At 34.7% G+C, this 23641-nt stretch overlaps 1 protein-coding gene across 1 annotated transcript in view; it reads right to left on the minus strand.

Annotated features, from left to right (window-relative positions):
- SCN9A (sodium voltage-gated channel alpha subunit 9) overlaps nucleotides 1-23641 on the minus strand; it is a gene marked incomplete at its 3' end in the record, with an annotated part of 181825 nt that overhangs the window by 69418 nt on the left and 88766 nt on the right. The window contains exons 6-12 of the mRNA XM_081262212.1: nucleotides 22505-22596; nucleotides 21295-21507; nucleotides 10377-10440; nucleotides 9094-9235; nucleotides 7036-7242; nucleotides 5205-5492; nucleotides 2635-3006 (exon numbers count right to left, since the gene is read on the minus strand). Coding sequence (XP_081118338.1) covers nucleotides 2635-3006; nucleotides 5205-5492; nucleotides 7036-7242; nucleotides 9094-9235; nucleotides 10377-10440; nucleotides 21295-21507; nucleotides 22505-22596 — 1378 coding nt within the window. The remainder of the gene's footprint in view (nucleotides 1-2634; nucleotides 3007-5204; nucleotides 5493-7035; nucleotides 7243-9093; nucleotides 9236-10376; nucleotides 10441-21294; nucleotides 21508-22504; nucleotides 22597-23641) is intronic.

Below are 23641 nucleotides of genomic sequence, written 5' to 3' on the forward strand. Positions count from 1 at the left end.
ATAGTAAATAAAAGTAAAGACTAGATTGCTGGCTCAAATTATGGCTCTGCAGCTTTCTGGCTCTCAATCACAAGGGTCATTTACTTAACTCTCCATTTAATCATGGGCAAATGAGGATCCTACCAGTACTTGCCTCATGTTCCTGTTATGAGGGTTGAAGGAATTATAACTCAAGTATATAAATAGTAAAACAAAACTTGATTTTACTGTAGGATGATGTCCATCTCTCTATCCTCTTGAGTATGCAATTTATTTAGATTTTTTTTTTTTTACCAAGGGAGAATCCTACAGGAAAGCAGGGAGACAAAGGTGGTGGTGGCATGCCTATGATGGGGTAGAACCTCAGTATTCTCTGATAACTTTCTCTGACTGTTCTTTTGAGCATTAACAAATGTGACTGTAATGACTGTCTCTTACCAACAAGATGGGCACCTCATGAACTGAGCCCAGCATATAATGTTGAATGACTTAACTTGAAAAGGACCCTGAAGACTTATGAAAACTATAATTAAAGGGAGAATATAAGCTCCATCTGAAGCAGGTGACCAGTTCATCTCTAAAACACATTGCCATGCAGAAATATGAGCTCAGACACACAGGGTATGTTCACTTTTAAGTGAAAATGTCTGATGTTTTAAGTATGGCAACTAAATCAAACTGAAAAATCTACAATAGTTTGGTATAGGCCAATAATACACACACTCACACATACATGCTAACACACACACATATACACAAACAACCATACAACTCTATATTCATCATCTGTTTTATATGATATGTGAAATATATTTCACAAACATATATATATATATATATATATATATATATATATATATGTATATATATGTTTATATAGTTCATATAACATATAGTCCTTGAGTCATAAAGTTATATGGTTGTATAGCCATAATCCTGTGTATACATGCATCAAAACAGACATACAGGAATAAATATGTATATGTGTGTATGTATACACAAAGGCAGATACACAATAGCTGGAGATGACTTTATACAGCTCTCTCTATAACCACATTTTCTGTGCTATAATCTCTAAATTACTGACATTCCACAAGCAGAAAAAAATTTCACCCAACTCAAACAGGATTTTGTTGGATTAAACAAATTCTTTTTCATGTAGAAATGTCTGAAATATAGAGATTATATTATTTGCAAAACAGTGCTTTCATCTAAACTGTTATGTTAGGCCACATATTTATGCTGATTTCATTTATGATTCGTCTAGTTTTGCAGTTTTAGCTTTAAGACTCATTGAGGTATCATTTTTCCCCCGTGGTAAAATAAGCTCTTAAATGAAAACACTTCATTTAAAAATGTGAAATAATCTTCAAATCTCACATAAATTACATTTTATAGATTACACACATAATTGAAAAATAAAATATAACAAAAGCATGGTTTCATAGAAATTTAACATGCTCAGCTGATAAGAACACCTTGATAGAAAGGATGAAGCTGTATCAAGCAAGCAGAGAGGTCGCACAAGACCCAAGAGCACATGCATTCAGTCAAACTGAAACGTATGTGTGGCCATGGCTTTGATGGAACTTTACTCTCATGTGAAATACTGCATGGTCTGCAAATAAGAATGTACCATATGTTTGAAGCTTGCTGCACTAGTCAAAGCCGTTGCTGACATTTGTGATGCAGTACAACATAGTGAATGAGCTAAAGAAGTTTCCTGAACTTCCAGGAACCAGAAGGATCTCACCTTCAAGCCTAATTAGATACTTTCATCTAACCACTCAGTGACTCTGAAACTCTTGAATTATTATTTTTTTTACTAGTTGTAATATACTAGTTTTATGTTTGTTTGAATTAATATGTATTGGGTATTTTGTCAGTATTCCAGACACATATTTTTAAAAGTGAAAATAGTATGGTTAAATTTATGTAGAGGAATGAAGCATAGACATTCTGAATTATTTGCAAAACAAGAGCCACTGTCCTAGAGAGTCAGTGGAGCATGGTGGTGAAGAACACAAGCTGTGAATAGCACAGCCAGCTTGTTTAGACTTCAGAGCTATCGTTGGCTGGATGAGGACAGGGAAACTGCTTGACTTCCCTGTGCCTCAATTTTCCCATGTAAAAACAGTAATAGTAATATATCATGACATAGAGTTGTTGTAAATCCTAAATATGCATTTGTTGCTATTTTTATTTTTAATAGCTCAAATAAGAACCCTTGCTATAAGGTGCATATTAAGTAGTAACCTAAAAAAAGAGGGTAAAAAGTGGCAAATAATTCAAATTTCTTTACAGAAATGGGACCGATTATCAACTAGTAATATCAGCATTCTCAACATATTTTCTGTGCTGCTACATATAACTTTCATAGATTGCTCTTTAAAGGGATGATTTATAATCTCCAATTATAACATCAAGAGATAAGGACCGTTTGTCAAAAATGGGATGTAAATTATGTTTTGAATTAAATTCCTACAACATATAATATGAGGATTAAATTAATTAAATTAAAGGTGTGTTTCTATGGAGAAAGTGTTGCAAAATGCAGAGCCATTCACAGGCCAGAGAGAAGGCCCCTCTAGCAGAGACACTGATTGATGCAGGAATAAGGCTCAGCCATGCCTGAGCTATGGAAAAAGTCCTTACGCTGTCGTCAGAAGTTGCCTTATCTATTATCACCTCTGGCAGAAGCTGTCCATTGGGGAGCATGAGGGCTGAGGGTCCATCAACCAGGGAAACCACACCATTGCAGTCCACGGCACTGTGCTTCATCCCGTTCACCGGCAGCCGTGGGGGGGACCTACTGGCTTGGCTGATGTTACTGCTGCGTCGCTCCTGGGGCCTGTGGGGCACGAACAGGGAGCCCCTTCTGCTCTCATTGTCTCCAAAAATGCTGTGCTCATCATCAGCAAATTCAGTCTCAGATCCTATATCTTTTCCTCGACCCTTGAAACTGAAAAGACTTGTTCTGCTGCTGCGCCTTCCAGAAAACAAGGAGCCACGGATGCTGAGTGGTGACTACAGAAACAAAATAAAAGATGACATGTATCTCAGAGTGCCTACCTAGAGCAGTGTTCTTTATGAATCTGCCACTGAACCCACTTACCCAGAAAGCAGGTAACTCGGTGCTGGTTAAAAGGAAATATGTTTAAAAACAAAGCAATTCAACCATAAGACAAATTCTCCCCAGAAAAGAATGAAGGAATTTGAATAGTTCATTCTTTATGAGCAGGTAAATTGTTTAGCTCTCTACTATTATGTCTTACAGTACCCTTTCCAGTCTTTATGCACCATTCATTTTGCTATACAGACATGTCACTTAAAACATGTTGTATTGATACCTGTCGTTTTGTTTTTCATATATCTACCCTTGCGTGCTTAATGTCAAAGCCCCATGCTGTGTGCTTCTTTGCATTACTTGCTGCAACTCGACATTATGCACTGAGAGCCCAGGTAAGCTGTGTTGAAAAGAACTTTTATCAGCAGTGAATTTACAAAGTCATGAAATGTTAGAAGTAAAAAAAAAAAAAAAAAAGGCATTCATGACCAAAGTGGCAGTGGGCACACTGATATGAATCACGTCTAAGAAAAACTATTTCCACAAACCAAAACTGAATGGAAATTCTTTGAATATGTCAGATTCAATTAGCATTGGTGCTTGCTATATAAAGGACAAAGGGGCAGGCACTATTAACAACAAATATGGCAAGGTCTTTGCCTTAAAACTAATAGTCCAAATGACACTTATCATATTTCTTTTTATTGGTGTTATATGAGTTCAAGTTTCATCTCACCATCTAGATTATGAAATCTTTGAAGGTAATGAATCATTTTTGTATATATCTGGCAGAGTATTGCAGACTTGAGTGGGAGAAGCTGGAAATTTTAAATGAAGGGAAAGATGAAGAAGACAGTAATTCTGTATGAGGCACTGAGGAGCAGACTGGGAAAAGTGGAGACGAGAGGAACATATGCAGGACAAGAGGCACCTGAGCGAGGAGTGAAGAACCAGTGGTGCTATGACAGGAGGAACAAAGCAGAAAATGACTTCAGTTAGAGAAAGTCATGTGTGATAAGTACTAAAGACCTAAAGGTACTGAGCCTGCAGGAAAGATGAAACTCCAGCCTCCTGAACTGAGGGTGAGGGGAATAGAAGGTTGGAGAACAAAGCCCAACCCAGACAGTCATGGAAAAGGTGTGGATCTTGTTCTATGATCAGTGGTTATTCAACAGAAGATGATTGATCTTTCTCTTCTCCCTTCTTCCATCCTTCCCTCCCTTCCTCCCTTTCTTCCTCCCTTCCTTCCTTTTCTCCTTCGTTCCTTTGAAGCTGGGCAGGGGGACAACTATATTTTCATTTTAGAAAAGTGATTTGGGGATGGAGGGAAAGGTCAGGAATAATAGAAGGAATAGAAGCAATGATTCATCTTGGAGGTTTGTGCAGAATAGAAGGCAAGAGGGCCTGAGATATGATGGTTTCAGTAGGAAAATGAAAGAGGGAAAGAGAAATTCAACCAAGCAGAATTAACAGACTGTGAAGTAGTAGCTGATGAAGCTGTGGGGAGAGGATGTCAAAGGTGTCTACAGTTATAAACTGAGTGCTTGATATTCTGGTGATATCATAACCAGATGATAAAAGTGGTGAAAAAAGAGAAGCTAATTTATGATCGATTTTAAAATCAACAAGTTATTTAAAGACATAGGCTAAATAGAACTATGAAAGTTAACTTATAATCTAAATAGATTCTTCATCTTTTCTGTGATTCTCAGAAATATTTTGTTTAATACAATTTGATTATTGCTAGGTATGGTGTTGTACTCTTGTAATCCTGGAGAGCTGGGAGGCTGAGGCACGAGGATCACTAGTTCAAAGCCACACTGGGCAACTTGGTGAGACTCTGTCTCAAAATAAAAAGTGTTGGGGATGTAGCTACATGGTAGAGGACCCCTGGGTTCAATCCCCAGCATGACAAAAAAGAGAAAAAGGAAAGAATATTAGATCACTAAAGAAGTTAAGACAACCAAAAATGAACAAGTTAGAAAGCTGAATGTGTCTGATTTCTTTCATAAATGTCCAGTGATAGATAGGACTTTACTTAAACATCCCAAATAAACCACTCAAATTCCTCTCCTCATGGCCCTTACTCCAGCACATAGCACTGCACTCCACTGCCCCATCCAGCTCTGAAGACACAATCCAGCAGTTTGGACACTACCTGATTAGGGGTGGACAGTCTCTTCTCACGTGTCCGTCTATGACCTTCCACACCAAGGTGGACACTTTTCCTTCTGATGCTCTCCTCTGATCCTGATTTGGACAGCTTCTCATCATCTCCTTTTTCCTCCCCACTGGAGAGCTTCTTTTGATTTTTTTTCCTTCTTCTGTTTCTTCTTTCTTTAGCACTTTTCGAGCTCAGTCTGGATGTTTCAGACGAACTCTCTGAGAGGCCCATTATTCTGCTTCGCCCGATGCTTGTATATTCAGCTGCTGCCACTGCTATTGCCTGTTGGGCCCAGACATTACACATGTGTCAACCACTTTCAAATTCTGCAAAAACAAAATTGCTTGGATGGGCACCTATACCCATCCATTTAATTGCACTGTGCATGTGACCGTGTTCCTGTATACTATGACCAGAAAGCTTACAAGGCATATACCTGCTTCTTCCACATTGTGGTAAAATTCCAGGGTGCTTTGGAATTTAACTATGACATGCTATGAATTTGCTTACAGTATGCAAATTTAAACATCGCATGTCAAAATTTTACTATGCAATTAGGGTACATAAATCTCACATAAACCATGTAATGAGATAATGTGTTTATGTATCAGGAAGTTAACTACTCAACATTATCAGTAGAATCAGGCACTCTACAGTTTAGTGAGATTAAATTATCTAAAAGCTGAAATGAATTATTAAAAATTAATAGCAGCTCAAGAGAATGGTAAGGTTGATGATTATTTTCTTATAAGAGACTCCTAGGGGTTCCCTAGGAAGTACCTGGGATAACCCAGTATCTGAATCAGCTCTTTATAAAGTTGGTTGTTAATAAAAAATAAACAATTTTTGTTTTTAAAAAATTGGGGAAAAGAGGTAAGTGAAAAACAGAAAAGTTCTCACAATCATGCCTCTCAAAAATAGGTGGTCTTAACATTTCATTCAGCCTTTTATATATGTATATAGTTTTAAAATCATGATTGTAACCTATTATTTAATTCACTGTTATTTTATAGCTTTTTTCCCTCATGATATAATTTTTTTGAATGTTTAATTTTGGGCTGAATAATACTCTTAAGGTACAAAAATGTCATAATTCTCTTAACTGTGTTTCTAATTTTTAAATATTTCTGATTTTAATATTATTAAAATACTATGCTGTATACATTTGTATATCAAAGTTTCTCTGTATCACATATTGTTACCCTGTCCTAATAATCTTAGAATCCTTGAAGAGCTTTAAATAGATCAAATCATCAAACAAGTTTCAATAATCTTACACTACATTAGAAATTATATTTCTTTGAGTACTTTCCTTCCCAAGTTTCTCTACTGAAGTACACCTTTGGAGAGAGCACTACAGAGGAATCCTCCAGAATCTGTGACTTTACCCTAAATGACTAAAACCATTAGGACTTGTTAAATTTCAGTTTTTACCTTAAAAAATCCCTGCAACATTACTGAAAAACATTTTGGTGCACATTTGCTTTCTACCCCACAGATTATTAACATTAAAAGAATTTTTCTTAAACCTTTGCATATGATTGTTATTCTGGGGAAATGCATCCTTTAAAATTTTGGGACTTTGCATTGCTGATAACAGTCTTAGAGGCAATCCTTAGAACAGAGAGTGAAATATGGAGAAGATGTCAATTTTAGCTCAATCCAGAACTGATTCTTACAACTACACTAGATATAAAGATTTTATTTTCATATAGAAATTAATTAAGAAAAATTCACCTGGAAAGGCTGAATGTAGACCAAAGACCTCTGTTGTTACTATTTGCATTTCTACTTTTAGGAAGAACTTTACACCAAATAACAATACCTCAGCTTCTTCTTGCTCTTTTTTGAGGCGATCCAACATCTGTTGAAATTCTAGCTCTTTTTGTTTTGCTTCTTCGATGTTTGCTTGGTTCTGTTCTTCATAGGCCATGGCAACCACAGCCAGGATCAAGTTTATTAGATAAAAGGAGCCCAGGAAAATCACCACAACAAAGAAGATCATGTAGGTTTTGCCAGCAGCACGCAGTGTCTAAGGAAAAGTAGAAATTAATGTATTAGTAAGACAAAGTGTTTTTCAGCAAATTATTTTAACATGAATGGTATATTAGAAATGGTAAATTGGGTGATTTTGCATAAATCATCCTATAAAAATATAAAAGATTAAAATTATATCTTCATGGAAAACAATCCGGATTAAAACAAATATTTTCAGTACAATGAATATAGAAATCTAATAGATCTAAAGATAAGTATGAGTCTTAATTAAGTATAATTATATAATTATCTCATATTTCTCATGTCTTAAAATTACTTAAAAAATTAGCTCCTATGCTTACTTTTAAATTTTAAGAGTAGATAAAATTTAAGGTATCTTTTATTGTTAAAATCCTATCTTTTCTTTTTTAACATGAATTATTAATGGTAGTGTTTAATGTTAATACATGACAAATCACCTTATTGAATAAATCTATCATAGGTGTTTATTATTATTCTTGTTAATAATTTTAAAACGCATTATACTTTATAATACTTTACACTTTTAAATTAATTCAAAATAGGAGAAACAGATATTAAATGAAAAATGTCTCCCTCTCAAATTTCTGATGCCAAGTTAACTCAATTCCTTTTTCTAACAGTTTACTTTCATCAATTTCTTCTCTCAAGTAAATTCCTAGTTGTAGATTTTTTAGGACAAGTAGTATATTCATTTTACTCTTCATAGAAATTCCCATGTGAGCTTCTCAGTGGTCACCAGTGATATGAAAAAAAAACCTACTTTGCCATACATAATAGAATTCGTCTCTCTTTTGATCTCCTTTTAATTTTAAAATTTTTTTTTGTCATTCTGAGAGGCGAAAAAATCACAAGTCACTATTGTGTCTCTTTAATTTTGAGTAAGGTGACCTCTTTTTGCATAGTTAAAAATATCAGAGCCAGGTATGGTGATGCACTCCTGGAGTCCCAATAACTCTGGAAGCTGAGGCAAAAGAATGCTAGAGCCTAGAACTTCAAAGATAGTCTGGCAATATAGCAAGATCCCACCTCAAAACAAAAAAAAAAAAAAAGAAAGAAAGAAAAAAAATCATTTGCAGTACTTTTTATTTCATATGAAGTGTATTTTTATCATTTCTATATTCATTCATAATATTCTCAGAAATTAAATTAATACAAAACTGTCCAAAAAAAATCTGTGGAAGCTCTGAGAATAGAGATTTGTTGTTATTTATTATACAGAATAATCATTTCAATCTTATTCCTTTGTGTTTGGCTGCTGATAATATATAAATAAGTGGCTAGAATCCACAACTCCAAGAGTTTCACCCTGAAGTAAGAGGAGATAAACATGTAAATTAATAATTTTAGTAGCAGAGACTGATGATTTCAAGTGAAGGCTATAAAAGAAGTCATTGGAGTCTAGAGGAGAGAGAAATGGACTTGGGAGAGGAAAATTTAGAGAAGGGAATTGGATCTTTAATTATAAATAGGAGTTCAAAAACTAAAACATGGTGGATACATGAGCAGAGGAGATTTCTTGTGTTCAAGAACACCCCAAGCATGAGAGGAAAGCAGAGCATACAAGGAGTGGATTGAGAGAAGAATACATAATGTTTTCTGCTGTTTTTCTGGGGTTTTGCATGGGATGATATATTTAGGAACGGAAAAGATACCAAATATGCTTAGAAAAGATGAGTAAAATATGATTCAAGGTAAATCTGCTCTAATAGTGTTGAAAGTAAAACATTTTTTTTAAATTTTAGTAATAAACAGTAGAGTTTTTCTATTCTCAACTGAATTAAAGAAAAACTTGTATTATGACTGGTATACAATATACACTAGATTTTTATGTCATTCAAAAATGCATGTCTTTCTGGGCACCTACCTGTTGGTAAAGGTTTTCCCAGTAATCCTGGGTCATTAGCCGAAATAAGGCTAAGAAGGCCCAGCTGAAAGTGTCAAAGCTTGTGTAGCCATAATCAGGGTTTCTGCCAGCCTTCACACAGGAGTATCCTTCTGGACACTGACTATACGTGAAAAAAAATATGACAGGTTAGGGTGTGTTCAGCATGCAAACCGCAGAGCACTTTACAGAAGTCACAAACCCAAGGTTTCTTTTATGGGGACAGTGTTGTGTGATGACTAAGAACACATGATTTGGAATCTGGATAACATGAGTAAAAACCCCACCCTACTATTTACTAGTTGATGACTTTGCCAAATCACCTAAATTCTCCAAGACAGAGTTCCCTCTTTCTGTGAAAACAGAATAATAGCACAGAACACAGAAAGGATAACACTGGTTTAAAATTTAACAAAGATACAATGTGCAGAATACTTAGCCTATTTCCTGTACATAGAAAGCATTTAATAAATGGTGGCTGCCATTAGCAGCAGTAGCATCATTGGTGGCAAAATTTGGAAACTTTCACCAGATGTCATATAATAGTGCCTGGATCAATAAAGATTGATGAAGGCCTCTGCAAAACTGCTTCCCCTCAAATTATTCTTGGAATAAATTAGAATCAAGAATAGTTGAAATATATCAATTAAGTTCATAAAAATTTGTAGCTTTAAGACTTTCTCCTTCCAAAATTGGTTTGGCTTCCATGATGCCATAGTATACATATGTGTTCTGGGAGGAGCAGCAACATTTTCTTTATTTCTATGTTCTCAGTGTGCACAGCAATAGATGAAGAGCTATCTAGACAAAAGTAAGAGCAGCAACAAATGTCCTACTGCAAAATGAAGTTGGCATATGCGTATAAATAAGAGGTTCTTAAATTTTTTTTTACCAAAGTCCATGGGATTCTTTTCTATAGAAAGACAAAAACACTATACTTCATTACCCACAAGCTATGTTTAACTAGAGAATGCATAGAACCTTGGGGCTGTTAAGAAACATTGATTTTGTCACTCTTCTTTGAAAAGGCTTCAACCCACTTTCCATGCAGTTATTGGGGAGTGATTCTTTTCTATTTTTACATAAAAATATAAAAATTGTAGTTTGTTTTAATTTAAGCATAGCTTTTAAGATTGCTTTCAGGAATATGCATTAATTATAAACATTGAAAGCAATATAAGAATCAAAGTTTCTGGTCGGTAAATTGAACATGTTTTTTCTTCTTTTGCAGCATTTAGACTAGAAACAAAACAAATATTACATACCCTGAATCTGTGCTGAAACCACAAAGGAGAGCATCTTTGGATCCCTCCAAGTAATAAAAATATTCTGTTTAGGAAGAATTTGAATAGAATGTTATAGAGTGTAAGCTTTAATTGTGATATAACAGGTAAATTAATGAATATAGACACACATACACACATCCAGTCTCAATCCCGAGCAATGAGTAACAATTTACTGATTATATTTTCATATATGCTCCCTCAAATATTTACTGTTAACTTCATATATGCCCGTCAGTGGATATGACAAAAAAGAATTCCAAATAACACTTAACAGGTAAATAAATAAATATACATGGTACTTTCAGATAGTGATAAAAGCTCTAAAGAAAATACATTAAGACAATATGAGGAGCTGTGGTCAGGGAAGAGCTTTCTAAGGAGAAGGCATTTGAACAGAGACCTAAATGTCACAAAGAAGTTGACAATGCAGAAAAGAGGAATAAAGGGTATAATGAAAGGTATGAAGTGGAAAATTTGCATTTATTTCTCCAAATCTTTCTCTGTACTCAAATAGGTAGGGAGAAGGCATGAGAAAAGGCTCTGAGGCCAAGATGAAATCAGTGTGTAAAAGAACCAGTAAGATGGCCCTATTGCAATGAGTGGGGGGACCACACAGGGACCAGATTGTGTAGCACTCTGCTTATCACAAAAAGGAGTAGGAGTTTGGATATTAAGTAAGACTGGAAGGAACAGAAGTGGGAAGGAGTGGTAGGAGATTTCATTAACATTTTTCAAGTCTCTGTAGTTTCTTATAGGCAGTGAATTATAGACAACCAAGTGCAGAAACAGATACCAACTAAGTGACCATACTATGCCTACAACTCAGAGAACAGCTGTGGATATACAGAGGAGGGATGGAAATATGGTGGACAGAACTGCTGATGGAGGGTGTGTGGGGTGCATGCAAGAGAGAGGACTTGGTGACATGGTGGTGCAGTTACTGAGATGAGGATCTCTGGAGAAAAAGCTCTGTTTTAGCCATGCCTAGTTTGAGATGATCATTAAGAATTAAATTCTGTTTTTCATGTAGGGAGTTTGATGAGAAGCTGGAGGCCACTAGAGCTGTCCACGGTGCATCATCATCAAGGAGATGGTCTTCAAAGTCAGGGGATTTAAGGAGTTTATCCAGAGAGTAGGTGTAGGGGGGAAGGGGAAGAAAGGGAAAGGAGAATGGGTAGGGGAGGGAGAGGAAAAGAAAGGAGAGAAGGGAGCTCTTAATTGAGTCCCAAAATACTGTAGAAGAGGCAAAGGATCAGCAAAGCAGTACCATGAATGAACAATTTTTTTTCTGAAATTATCATATTGTTCATTCCCCAACCAATGCTATTTAAGACCCACTCATTTCTAGGCATTGAAGCTCTAACAGTGAAATAAATGCAAATTTTCCACTTCATAACTTTCATGATACACTTTATGCCTATTTTTGGTAGTAAAGGGTCTCCTATTGGCTTCAAAGCTTTGCCATCACTCCAGAATATTTGTTCTTTTAAATAAGGGTCAAACTTCCTATTTGATTCAAGTTGAAGAAAAAAAATGCAATTATGAGGGAACTTAGAGTAATACTGAAATTAAGACTTTGAAGTCAGATATTCTTGGATTTTAGTGTTGCTTCTATCCTTCCTATGAAAGTGAATTATCTTTAAGCCTTCAAGCCTTAGGTGCTGTAAAATGTGGTTAATGATACCTACTTTATAGAGTTGTTGAATAGTTTAAGAAGGATATAATATGTAAAGCAATATCAGAAAGCCACACATTCTATACTAGTCTTTCAAGGACAGGAACATTTATTACTAAACTGTTAATCCAGTTTCAGATAAGACTAATTTACTTACTCCTTATCACTGTTTTACTTATGCAAATTAAAGAGTAAAGCCTTGGGCTGGAGATGTGGCTCAAGCGGTAGCACGCTCGCCTGGCATGCGTGCGGCCCGGGTTGGATCCTCAGCACCACATACAATCAAAGATGTTGTGTCAGCCAAAAGCTAAAAAATAAAATATTAAAAAATATTCTATCTCTCTCTCTCTCCCTCTCTCTCTCACACTCTCTCTTAAAAAAAAAAACGAGTAAAGCCTTTTAGTCTGAGATGGAAATTTAAGACAGAATATGCATAAACAGCTTTTTTTGGGGTGGGGGAGTTCTGTGCCTCAGGGTAGATGGACCTAGAAGCATGAAGATAGGAGAATCTAAGATGCAGGCTTGTCTTACATAAACCTCCAAGGCTTTTTACTGAGGAAGGAATACTTGGCATAATCTTTTAAGCTAATGGCTACTGTTCACCAATTGTGGAGAAGCTGCAATACAGGAATGGGCTTTAGAGCTACCTGTACTAGCAAGCTGCTAGGCTGCCATATTTGACTCAGTATAAGAATGATGAAAGGAGAAGCAATGCAGGTAGCTCACTCAGGTCTTGTAGAACACTTCACAATGACTTCTAAACAAGTAGACATGAAATTGTTAGAATAATTGGCCTCTGGAGAATTTAATTTTAATATCTAAAGAAATGGGGAAAATGGAATGCAAAAAAAAATCAAACTCTGTACACAAAAAGTAAGGATGATTTTGAAAGATAAATATTGAATCATGACTCAATTAATTTCACTACTAGTTTACACTGAGAATTAAAAACATATGTCCACATAATAACTGGTACATGAATGTACATTATAGCCTAAAAAAGGGAAAAATGTCTCTCAACTGGTAAATATAAACAAAATATAGTATATGCTCAAAATGAAATGTTAAAATGTAATAATAAAAACAAATGAATTGTGAGGCTGGGATATAGCTCAGTTGGTAGAGAGCTTGCCTCATATGCACAAGGTCCCGGGTTCAATTCTCAGCACCACAGAAAACCAACCAACCAACCAAGAAATGAATTGTGGACATGTGCTACAACAGGAGTGAACTGTGAAACATGCTAGGTGAAAGAAAGGATACCAAAAGCCAAATATTGTTTGATTTCATCTGTGTTTAATATACAGAGTAAGTAAATCCATGAAGAAAGAACCCAGCTTAGTATTTTCCAGGGCCTAGAGGCAAAAGGGAATGGTGAGTGACTATGAATGGGTACTGGGTTTCTTTGGGGTAGATAAAAATATTTCACATTAGTGGTGAGGTTTGCACAATTCCATGAATGTGGTTGAGAAAAGGAATTGTACATTTTAGAAAGGAGAATTTTATGGTACATGAATTATTTTCTCAAATCTATTTTAAGAAGACAATGTAATATAATAGCAAAGGTTGTAGAAATACATATGAGAAATAAGAGAATTACAAAACTTACTGTAACAAAAATCTAAAATTGTTATTTACTCTAGTGCAGATTTTATGGGAATATCCTATTAATTGCAGGATCAGTAGAGAAAAATGGCAAAACATATTCTATGGTTAGGTCTATCTGCCTTGCTTAGAAAAGCAGCTTGGAACAAATATGTGCTTGGGCTTTGGGAGGTGGAGGTTATGTTTTCCTATCAAGAAGCAATAAGACAACTCCGAGAAAACTAGTGCAGAGGATCAGGCTGGGTTTGAGAGCCCCCAAATGATAACTCTGCATTCTGTGAGATAAAGTCCCATGGAGAAAAGAGCTATGGATGGAGACAAGGAAAAAAAAAAAAACGGTAATAGTGAAGATTAGCATTGCGGTTTCTGCAAAAATTTTCTCTATTAAATGTCAAACACTGAGAAAATAGGAGCAACACAAATCCCATTTTAGCCCCATAGAACCACATTATATTAATGTATGACACTGAAAATTTAGCTACAAACTGCAATTGAATCTTGCTTTCATCTACAGCAGCAAGAAGGGTGTTTGATAAGCATTGGAGTAGATGGTAAGTAACATCAAGGGAAATCTATATATTGTACATTTTTAAACAAAAGTCTAGACAATGAGTTTATTTATTTGATAATGGATTTTTAAAAACACCTCTGAAAAGGTTTTGCTATAGGAACAAGAAAACAATATCGATTATATTCAGGCTTCCTATGTAGGTTGCCTTTACCATTATAATTCTTTGATTTCTTCAGTAATGCCAATTCACTTACCTCAGCACTTTGCATAATCTAGCAACTGACTCTTGAGTTCAGTTCTTTCCTTTTCCAGATTAAACCCATGGGCGCTCATTATCATAATTCCCTTAATAACTTCACCTTCTATGCATCTTTTTGTTTCTCATGCTAACCTGGCAGAACCACAACCTACATATAATCTGGCACCTATCTTTTTCATGTTTGCTCCCAAATGACTGAATATTGGTGGAGAAATTCTTCCATCCAAGTGAATTGATATATTTTGAATAGATGTTTTTTAATATCAAATTGGCACTCAAAATAATTTCAATTTTCCATTCCTTAATATGATCATACAGTTCATTTCCTCAAACCCTTTTGTAGATTTCTCCTCTTCTTTTTGCACTCTTAGCCAATGATTCCATTTTATATTTCCCTAGGGAAATAAAAGCCCTTGGGTTTGAACTTAATCACCTTTCAATAATTCTGCAGCTTATACCACCATCTGTCTTTCTGCTTCAACAGAGATATCTTTCCTCAGCTCTGTTACTTTCTCAAGGCCTTGATTTTGTCTATCCTCCTGAATTAATCCATATATTAATACTCTTTCATTTATACTTCTAGAGAATTTCCTGTCAAAACCCATATTTTTTAAAAAATGCTAGCCACTGCCCCTTATTTAAATGCCCTTTACAATAAAATTTCTTGAAAGTGTTGTCTATAAATACTATCCTTTCTTATTTTTGACCTTTCATTCACCTCTGTCACTGTCTCAGTCTGACCTTGTGCCTCTGCCACTCCCCCAATTTTCTCATGCAATGCTCTGTTCACTTCCAGAGCAGAGTAAAGGTCACTAAGATTTAATAATTCTAATATATAAGTAGGATTACTAGAAATAGGAAGAAAACAACTCTATATGCAAGTATATGAGGAAGGTAAGTTTTACTTTGGGTAGGGAAAAGCTATAAGATTGTGAGGCTGCTTTGTTTTGTTAAGGAAGTAAGAGTGTAATCTTCGTCCTGAAGTCAAGTGACTAGTTATTTCAAAACAAGAAAGGAGAAAAGTATAGAACAAATAACTGAAGGACTGCACCAAGGTCAGATGTGCTATGGAAGAGGAACTTTGTGAAAGAAATTTTATATGTGATCTAGTTGGATAAGATTAAGAGAATTATTTTTAAGTTTTTATAAAAATTTTTAGTATAAATATAAAAAGTGCACTGATACAAAACTAGAATTTGGTTCTTTCAGATAAAACAACTAAGTTTTCTTGGAGTTTTTGTCCATTCTTAATAAGAAATTTTAAAAAAATTCTTTATCTTTTAGGTAATTGATCTAGGAAACCAAGATTCTGTGTTTTACCAAGATAATTCTATGTTATCAATTGTTACTGTATTATATTAGGCTTTTGATGGCTTTAGAAAATTTAAGTCCTTTCTATTAAAAGACATAATATTTTTCTACAACTATGTTATATTTTGTATTTCCTTTTGAAGTCTTTAAATTGTCACTATTATTAAATGAATGACTATTGTTCATGTGATCTGTAATCTAGCAAGTGTTTTAGACCTCTTAATATTTTAGATAAACTTCTCAAAATCAAGTGATATATTAAATATTTCTATTGATTTCAAGTTAATTCTGGAATTTTTTCAATGGTCCCTTGGAACATCTCAAGGGAGCTTTCTTCTTATGAAAACAGATACATTAAATTAGTTGGGATATATATATATATATGTATATATATTAAATTATATGAAAAGTAATTTCAAATTAGTAATGCTCAAACTTCTTTGAGTTATTTATATGGATTTATTCTTAGTAATTTTTCAGAAATTGAATGAAATTCTTCAAAATCTGAGCACTTGATTTGGAGAAATAAAAGTTGTATTTAAAATAATGTAAACCCAGTGTTAAATGTGGTCTTATGCAGAGCCTAGATGGATGCTTGGTCTTGGCTATGTCCTTAAAGCTTCCATACTTAAGAGTTTTGCACCCCATGACTCATGGAATAGTTAAGATGATTAAAAAAAAAAAAAAAACATGAAATAATTGCTTAGGTGACTGTTCTAAAATTGCTAAAATGAATTAAAGCCAATGTTTGGATTATCAAACCCATGAACTTGTTAAGACAATAAAAACCTTGGGTGATACATTTCTGTCACCTATAGTATCATTTGAAAATTTATGAATGGATTTCTTCCAATTATCAACACAAATGTTGGGCATATGAAAGTTTATCCACATAGGAAGGTCAATGCTGTAGCATAGCTAAAAAGTTTTTAGAAGGTATGTATTCTCCATGAGGCATTCCTAGAGAAATCTCCAGTGATAGGGAAAACTTATTTAACTCAGAAGGTTACAAAATAGTTAAACGAGATATAATAAACACAACGGCATTAGGCAAAACTGAGAGGACTGACTGGATTGTCTTGGCTAAAGGTGTCCCTATTGGTCTTGATAGAGATGAGATCTACCTCTAGTGGATTAAAGCCTTATAAAATAATCACTTGAAGGTGTCTTCCCCTCACAGTACTACATGTATTTCCTGTTCTTACATAGAATTTGAATTGATTCAACATTACAAGGCTGTTATGTGTTATTCCAAAGCAAAGTTTGACAACAGGGAATAAAAGCCCTTCGTGACACCAAGTGATGACAGGCAAACCCTTCATGAGTTAGAACCCAGAGACTGGATCTTTTCAAAGTAACAATAAAAGACATTTGCCCTTGAGCCCTTTTGGAAGAGATCATACCAAGGTCTCCTCATCACCCCTACTGCAGCAAAACTTCATGGTTTCAGTCTTGGACTCACATCTCTCAGCTCAAGAGGACCCTACTGTACATTCATTTGAGACCTGAAGATGAAACTAACCTTTTGAGATTCATTCTCAGAAGCAGGTAACAACCTAGATGTGGAAAGTTTTCTTGAGATGAATCCAGACTTTTCTTTTCTGTCATCATGAAACCTTTGCCCATTTCCTCTTTTTCCTGTGCTTACTTTCTGTTTATGCTTGGCCAGATAATATCATAATTAAGACTTCATAATCAACAGCTTTTGTAGTGAATTTACCTAAATGTTGGATATGTCATGTAAAACCTAAATCCTTACATGAGCTTAAAAAATTTTCTAGTTCACCCTTTAACAAATTTCACTTGTATTTCAAGTGTGACTATTTGTTCAAATTGCACTTTTAGTCCTTTTTAATAATATTCAGATTCTTTGTGTAAATATGAAAATAGGTAAAACCTATAGTGAAGAATATACAGCTAAATTATACCAGAAATTAAGTAAGAAAAGCAACAAAGAGAACTTGAAAGTTTGTAAACAAATTTATAAATCTAATCCCTTAATTGATGGTAGCCTCCAACATGCAACAATTAAATAATGGAGCCTTTGATAAATATCATTAGGTCTTGCCTACTGCTGATTCCTAATGTTCAATGCACCCACAGGGAACAGTCTCTTGTGCTCTTCAGAACATTTTTATCTGTGGAAGATTTAATGCTATCATGATCATTTAACCATATGCCAAGGCAACTTCCTGTCTCAATAAGTCACAAATAAGGGGCTAATGTGGGTTATTATGAATTCTAATGTTAGCACTGTCAAGTCATAATCAGTTGCAAAGTAAACATTATTATTCACTCCTTATTTGCACTATGGATTAAACAGGAAATTTCCAGTAGGCATAAATCCCTCAAAATGGGCATCTTTTGGTAGAACATTCCTTTCCTGGTTTGAAATAAATGTAAATAAGGTTATGATTTTAAATCAATTTCAAACATTAACTATTATAACCAACTCTTGCAAAGACTACAGTTGCCCAGAAAACTTCTTTAAATTTTCTTACCAAAGTTATTTTAAATAATAGGATAGTTTTGAACTACATGTTTACTGAAGAAGTAGTTAATATATCCTACTGCACTTTGATAAATCTATTCGGTATGAAAGAAACTTGGTTGCAAGGCATCAACCAACTACTTGATTAAAGGAAGTAAATTCCTCTTCTAGCTAATTTTTTACATATTTGATTTTGATCAGTTCAGTTTGTGGGGGCTCCTATTATGGAGTATTCTTCAATATATTAATATTCTAATAGCCATGTAAAGTTTCTTTGGTGCTCTGAATCTTCTCAAGAGTTTTAAATGCTCATATGCAGAAATCAATTATGCATCAAAGGGTCTCACTACAGTTAAAATATGAAAACAATAGAACATAAAGAAACATCCAGCAGACAAGACATGACAAATATGAGTTTCATACTGGGATCAAATAAGTTGGTTATTATGATGACAGAGAGCCATCAATGCCCAAGGTTTCAATCAAACTCTCAAAATTGGGAAGCTGATCAGAAGGAGAAAATTATTAAATTAAATTTGTCCTAAAGCTGCCTCCATACACAGGAAACTGCAACCTAGTTTAGTATGTAAACAAATTATAAACTAACTTCAGGAAACATTCTTATAACAAGTGATTGTGTTTTAGCCAATCATAGGCTGCCGATTTATCCAGTCTGCCAAGCTATACCCAATTCAGCTGTTTCTGTATGTCACTTCCTTCTTCTGTCTATAAACAATGCCTGCCTACATTACTGTGTACAGCTCTCCGAACCTCTCCTGTTCTGAATTCTGCCTGATTCACCAAACATTTTGCTCAGGTAAATTCTGTTAAATTTATCCAAGTTTTTCTTTTAACAAAGGTTTAAAAACATTCAAATTATAAACTCAGAATGGAATAAAGATTCAGAATAAAAGGAATGATAATGATACTCTGTGAAAAAAGTTAAATTTAAATAAATGCTACAATTTCACAAAAAGTAATGTAAATATCAACAATTATCCATCAGATATATTAGGTTTACAATATGTAAATTAAAAAATAAAATTCTCTGGAAATTAAAAGTAGAATCCAATATCATATTTATAAAAATCAGACACTAGAAAAGTAGGTGTTATGGTTTGGATGTGAGGTGTCCCCCAAAAGCCCATGTGTGAGACAATGCAAGAAGATTTAGAAGAGAAATGATTGGGTTCCAACAGCCTTAACCCAACCAGCAATTAATCTCCTGATGGGATTAACTGAGTGGTGATTTAAGGCAGGTAGGGTGTGGCTGGAGGAGGGGGGGTCTTTGGGAGCATGCCTTTGGGGTATATATTTTGTATCTGGAAAGTGGAGTCTCTTTGTGCTGCCTAATCATCATGCAAGCCACATCCCTTTATCACACTCCTCTGCCATGTTGTTCTACCTCACCTTGAGCCCTGAGAAATGGAGCCAGCTATCTATAGACTGAGATCTCTGAAAGCGTGAGCCCCCAAATAAACGTTTCCTCCTGTAAAATCGTTCTTGTCTTTTTAGTCGCAGCAGCAAAATACAGACTAAAACAGTAGATGAAAATGAAAAAGAAAGAAAAGTGCCAAATTCCTAACAGAATGGTGGTATTAAAGGAAAATATATTAGTTATTTTTCTTATAAACCTTTAGCTTTCCTGTTTTCATCTTCTTTTTTCTGCCTTCTTCCCTGGATCAAATTAGCTATTAAATTTTATGTGTTCATGTGAGCATCAGCATAGAGAAACACTATAGGTGTTAGAAAGTAAAATTTTAATTTCATTTTTAACTAATATTTATCAATAGCTTTTGTGAGATACACTGTCATAAGGAATAACTGTTCAGTGAATATGCAGTTCATGCTTTATATATGACACTCTAATATATAATTCAGAATTAAGCAGACTCCAAGACAGAGCAGACCATTTCCTGTTGTACCTACAGAATTAATTCTACTGAATTAATAGTTGATATGATACCATCAACCTATACTGTAAGCCATCAGAAAAAGTTATAAAACTTATCACTGGTTATAAGAGTGGCATTGATAAAGCAGAGTAAACTGCTTGGTTTTAGACAAATCCATAGAAATATTACCAGGAGATGTGGGAGGTCACTCCTGGGATATTTAGCATCTTAACTTGGACTTGAGCCAAGGAGATTTTGGTCTGACATTGCATGCTATTTTGTGCCCCACCCCCACTTAATGGATTACACAATGCCAGTGATCAGTGATCAGTCTTCCCTGGGATAGGAAGTAGCTCTGGAATTGGGTGTGACCCATTGGGCCTGGACAGCCCACCTCCTGCCTTATTTGGTGAAGAAGGTTCTGTAGAAAACCTTTGAAGTTCCCTTGTATAAAAAAAGGAAATGCGGCTTATTCCCTCTCTTTTCCCAGTGTGGAAGTTCAACCCCTAAGTCATAGAGCTGTCTTGCCCTCCCTTTTTAAAACTACTTTTGTATATAGTGTGATCCCCCCATCCCCATTCTTTTCTTAGAGCTTTATGTTGCAACTAGCCTGCTTCAGGTAGAGGAACTCCGACTCCACCACCCCCATAGGACATGGATGGGAAGGAGATACAAATTTTAATATTTGATTATTAATATTAGCACTTTTCTTATTATCTATGTCAATTATAATTAAAGTGTAAAATGTAATTTTATTGTCAAATAATATATCACATTATATAATAAATATTAGCATATGTTATAATAAAACTATAACATAAAATATATCATATATAGTTAGATGAAATGGCTAATATTATTAATTCATAGATATATTTATTTTTCTATAACAAATTGATTCTGTTTTATCTTACAGAAATTGAGAATTATGGAATTATCCCTCTTCCTATTGCCAGAACTGCTAGAAAGCTAAAAATCAGGCAGATTTATAAAAATCATATATACCATGATAAAAATTCACATTGTAGCAACTTTCTATATATTTGAATGATTTTTAAATAATTAAAATTTAAGCAACATTTCATTGTTAAAAGAGAGCAATGCTTTTAGTATTATTTCAACCTTTTATCAACTACAGAGACATTCTTACTTTTCAAGTCTTCTTCATTCTCATATGTATTCATTATGCTTTCTAATGTTTCATTATTTTCAAGTTCATCCCGGAAACATTTATGCTTCAGGTTGCCCATGAACAGCTGCAGCCCAATTAGAGCAAACACGCTGAGGCAGAACACAGTCAAGATCATGACATCTGACAACTTCTTCACAGACTGGATCAGGGCCCCTACAATGGTCTTCAGGCCTGTAAATAGAGAAAAAAAAAGAATATGTTCATAATGACAAAACCTCTAAATGAAAAACAAAAGCAAAACACCAGCTTTCCTAGAAATGCATGCACTCTGTCAAGTCAATGATCTTAAGTTATCTAACTCAAAAAAAGCCTACTAGTTCACAAGGGCAGATTTGACATTTTATGTATACCTTGTTTATACCTAGAAAAGCAAATGATTAATAATAGCAAAATATTCCCAAGGAATATTCAAGATGTCTAATGAATAGTTTGGTTGCTCAGATCATATTCATTCTCACTAGTAGCATAATTTTTGTAACTTATAATTCAAACCACTGGTCAAACAAACCATCTCTTTATAATGGCACCAAAACAAATAAGAGTCTGCATTGCACCACATAATGACAACTTAGAATGAACTCATTTTCAATTAAGAAATGGTTTGTTGAGAGATATATAAAACAACTGTGTCATGCAATACCCCCATGCTGATGTTTCTTACTTATTTTTCAAAATATATGGGAAGCATTTAAAATTAATTGAAATTTTCCTTCCTGGAAAAGCAATTGGAAAGTGAGCCCTTAGACAGGAGGGAAAATTTCAAGTGGAGATGTGAGCCAACGTGGTCATCTTCATTCTCCAACACCCATGCAACTGATTAAACTCAAAGGCTGACTTTTAATAGTGATTGTGGGAAAATGAAAGGTCTCACACTTAGTTAAAATCACATAAGAGAAATTTTTTTTATCTTTCCTCCAAAAGATCAAAGTCAGCTCTTGTGTTTAATCCCTCTCTCACCTGGAATGACTGAAATAGTTTTCAATGCTCGGAGAACTCTGAATGTTCTCAACGCTGAGACATTGCCCAGGTCCACAAACTCTGTCACATATCTGCAATAGGGGAGTTTATACACAAACACGGTGACAACACACACACAAACAGACAAAGAACAACTCCCAAACAGTTGGAGTTATGAGTAGCCTAATGTTTCACACCAACTACTTCTTACCTGGGATTACAGAAATAGTTTTCAAAGCTCTCAAGACTCTGAAAGTTCGAAGAGCTGAAACATTGCCTAGGTTTACAAATTCTGTTAAATACCTGTAGAATTAAATCAGAGTTATTCAGAATTTAGATAGACTCTATGATACTTACCTGTGCCTTTAGTCAAGGTAGTTTCTCTGTTTGTTACTCTTCATTAAATACATAGTTCTATAAGTCTTTTTTTTATTTTTAGCTAACTTAATCTAATTGGTTTTGCTTTGACTCCTTTGATGAAAACAAGATGAAACTGTAATATCAACTGCTTAACTGCTTAAACAAATGCTTCAATTACTAGCCCAGCAACATTACAGTAATGCAGATTTTTAAATTTCTATAAAACATTGAAAACAGGGTGTTAAGAGAAATAGGTCAGACACTTGCATACTTTATGCGTCCATCCATAAGAAGAGGCAAATCCATAAAGAAAAACAAACAAACAAACAAACAAAGGTGAGTGTTTTCCAAGAGTCTGGGAGAGAAGGGAATGGTAGTGACTGCTGATGGGTCCAGGTCCAGGATCATTTGTAAAAATGTCTCCAAATTAGACAGTGGTGATGGTTACACATCTGTGATCATACTAAAAATACTGTATGGCACACTTTAAGAGGGTTATTTCATGGTTGTAAATTGCATCGATAGAAAAAAGAGACTACGAGAAGAGTAATCTGTTTTAGCATAAAGTTTTCTAATCGGCAGGAAGCAGATGGAACTACAACATCATATGTGACCCCCAAATAAGAAGTCTGATGAATAAGGAGGTGGTCTCTGGTGAGGGAATCAGAGGCTAGAAATCTTAAGACACTTCTGAATTGCTTAAAGGATTCGAAGAACATAGATTACTTTTATGATTCAAAATAATAGAAAATACTGTACCGAAGTTTGAGTTTAAAGATAAATAAATGTTTCTGAGAAACACATTTGGGAAGAGTAACAATATAAATAAATTAAAAATATGTCTTGGGCTGGGGATGTGGCTCAAGCAGTAGCGCTCGCCTGGCATGCGTGGGGCGCTGGGTTCGATCCTCAGCACCACATAAAAATAAAATAAAGATGTTGTATCCACTGAAAACTAAAAAATAAATATTAAAAATTCTCTCTCTGT

Source organism: Spermophilus citellus (assembly GCF_964194105.1).
Source record: "Spermophilus citellus genome assembly, chromosome: 11".
NCBI classification, from domain to species: domain Eukaryota; kingdom Metazoa; phylum Chordata; class Mammalia; order Rodentia; family Sciuridae; genus Spermophilus; species Spermophilus citellus.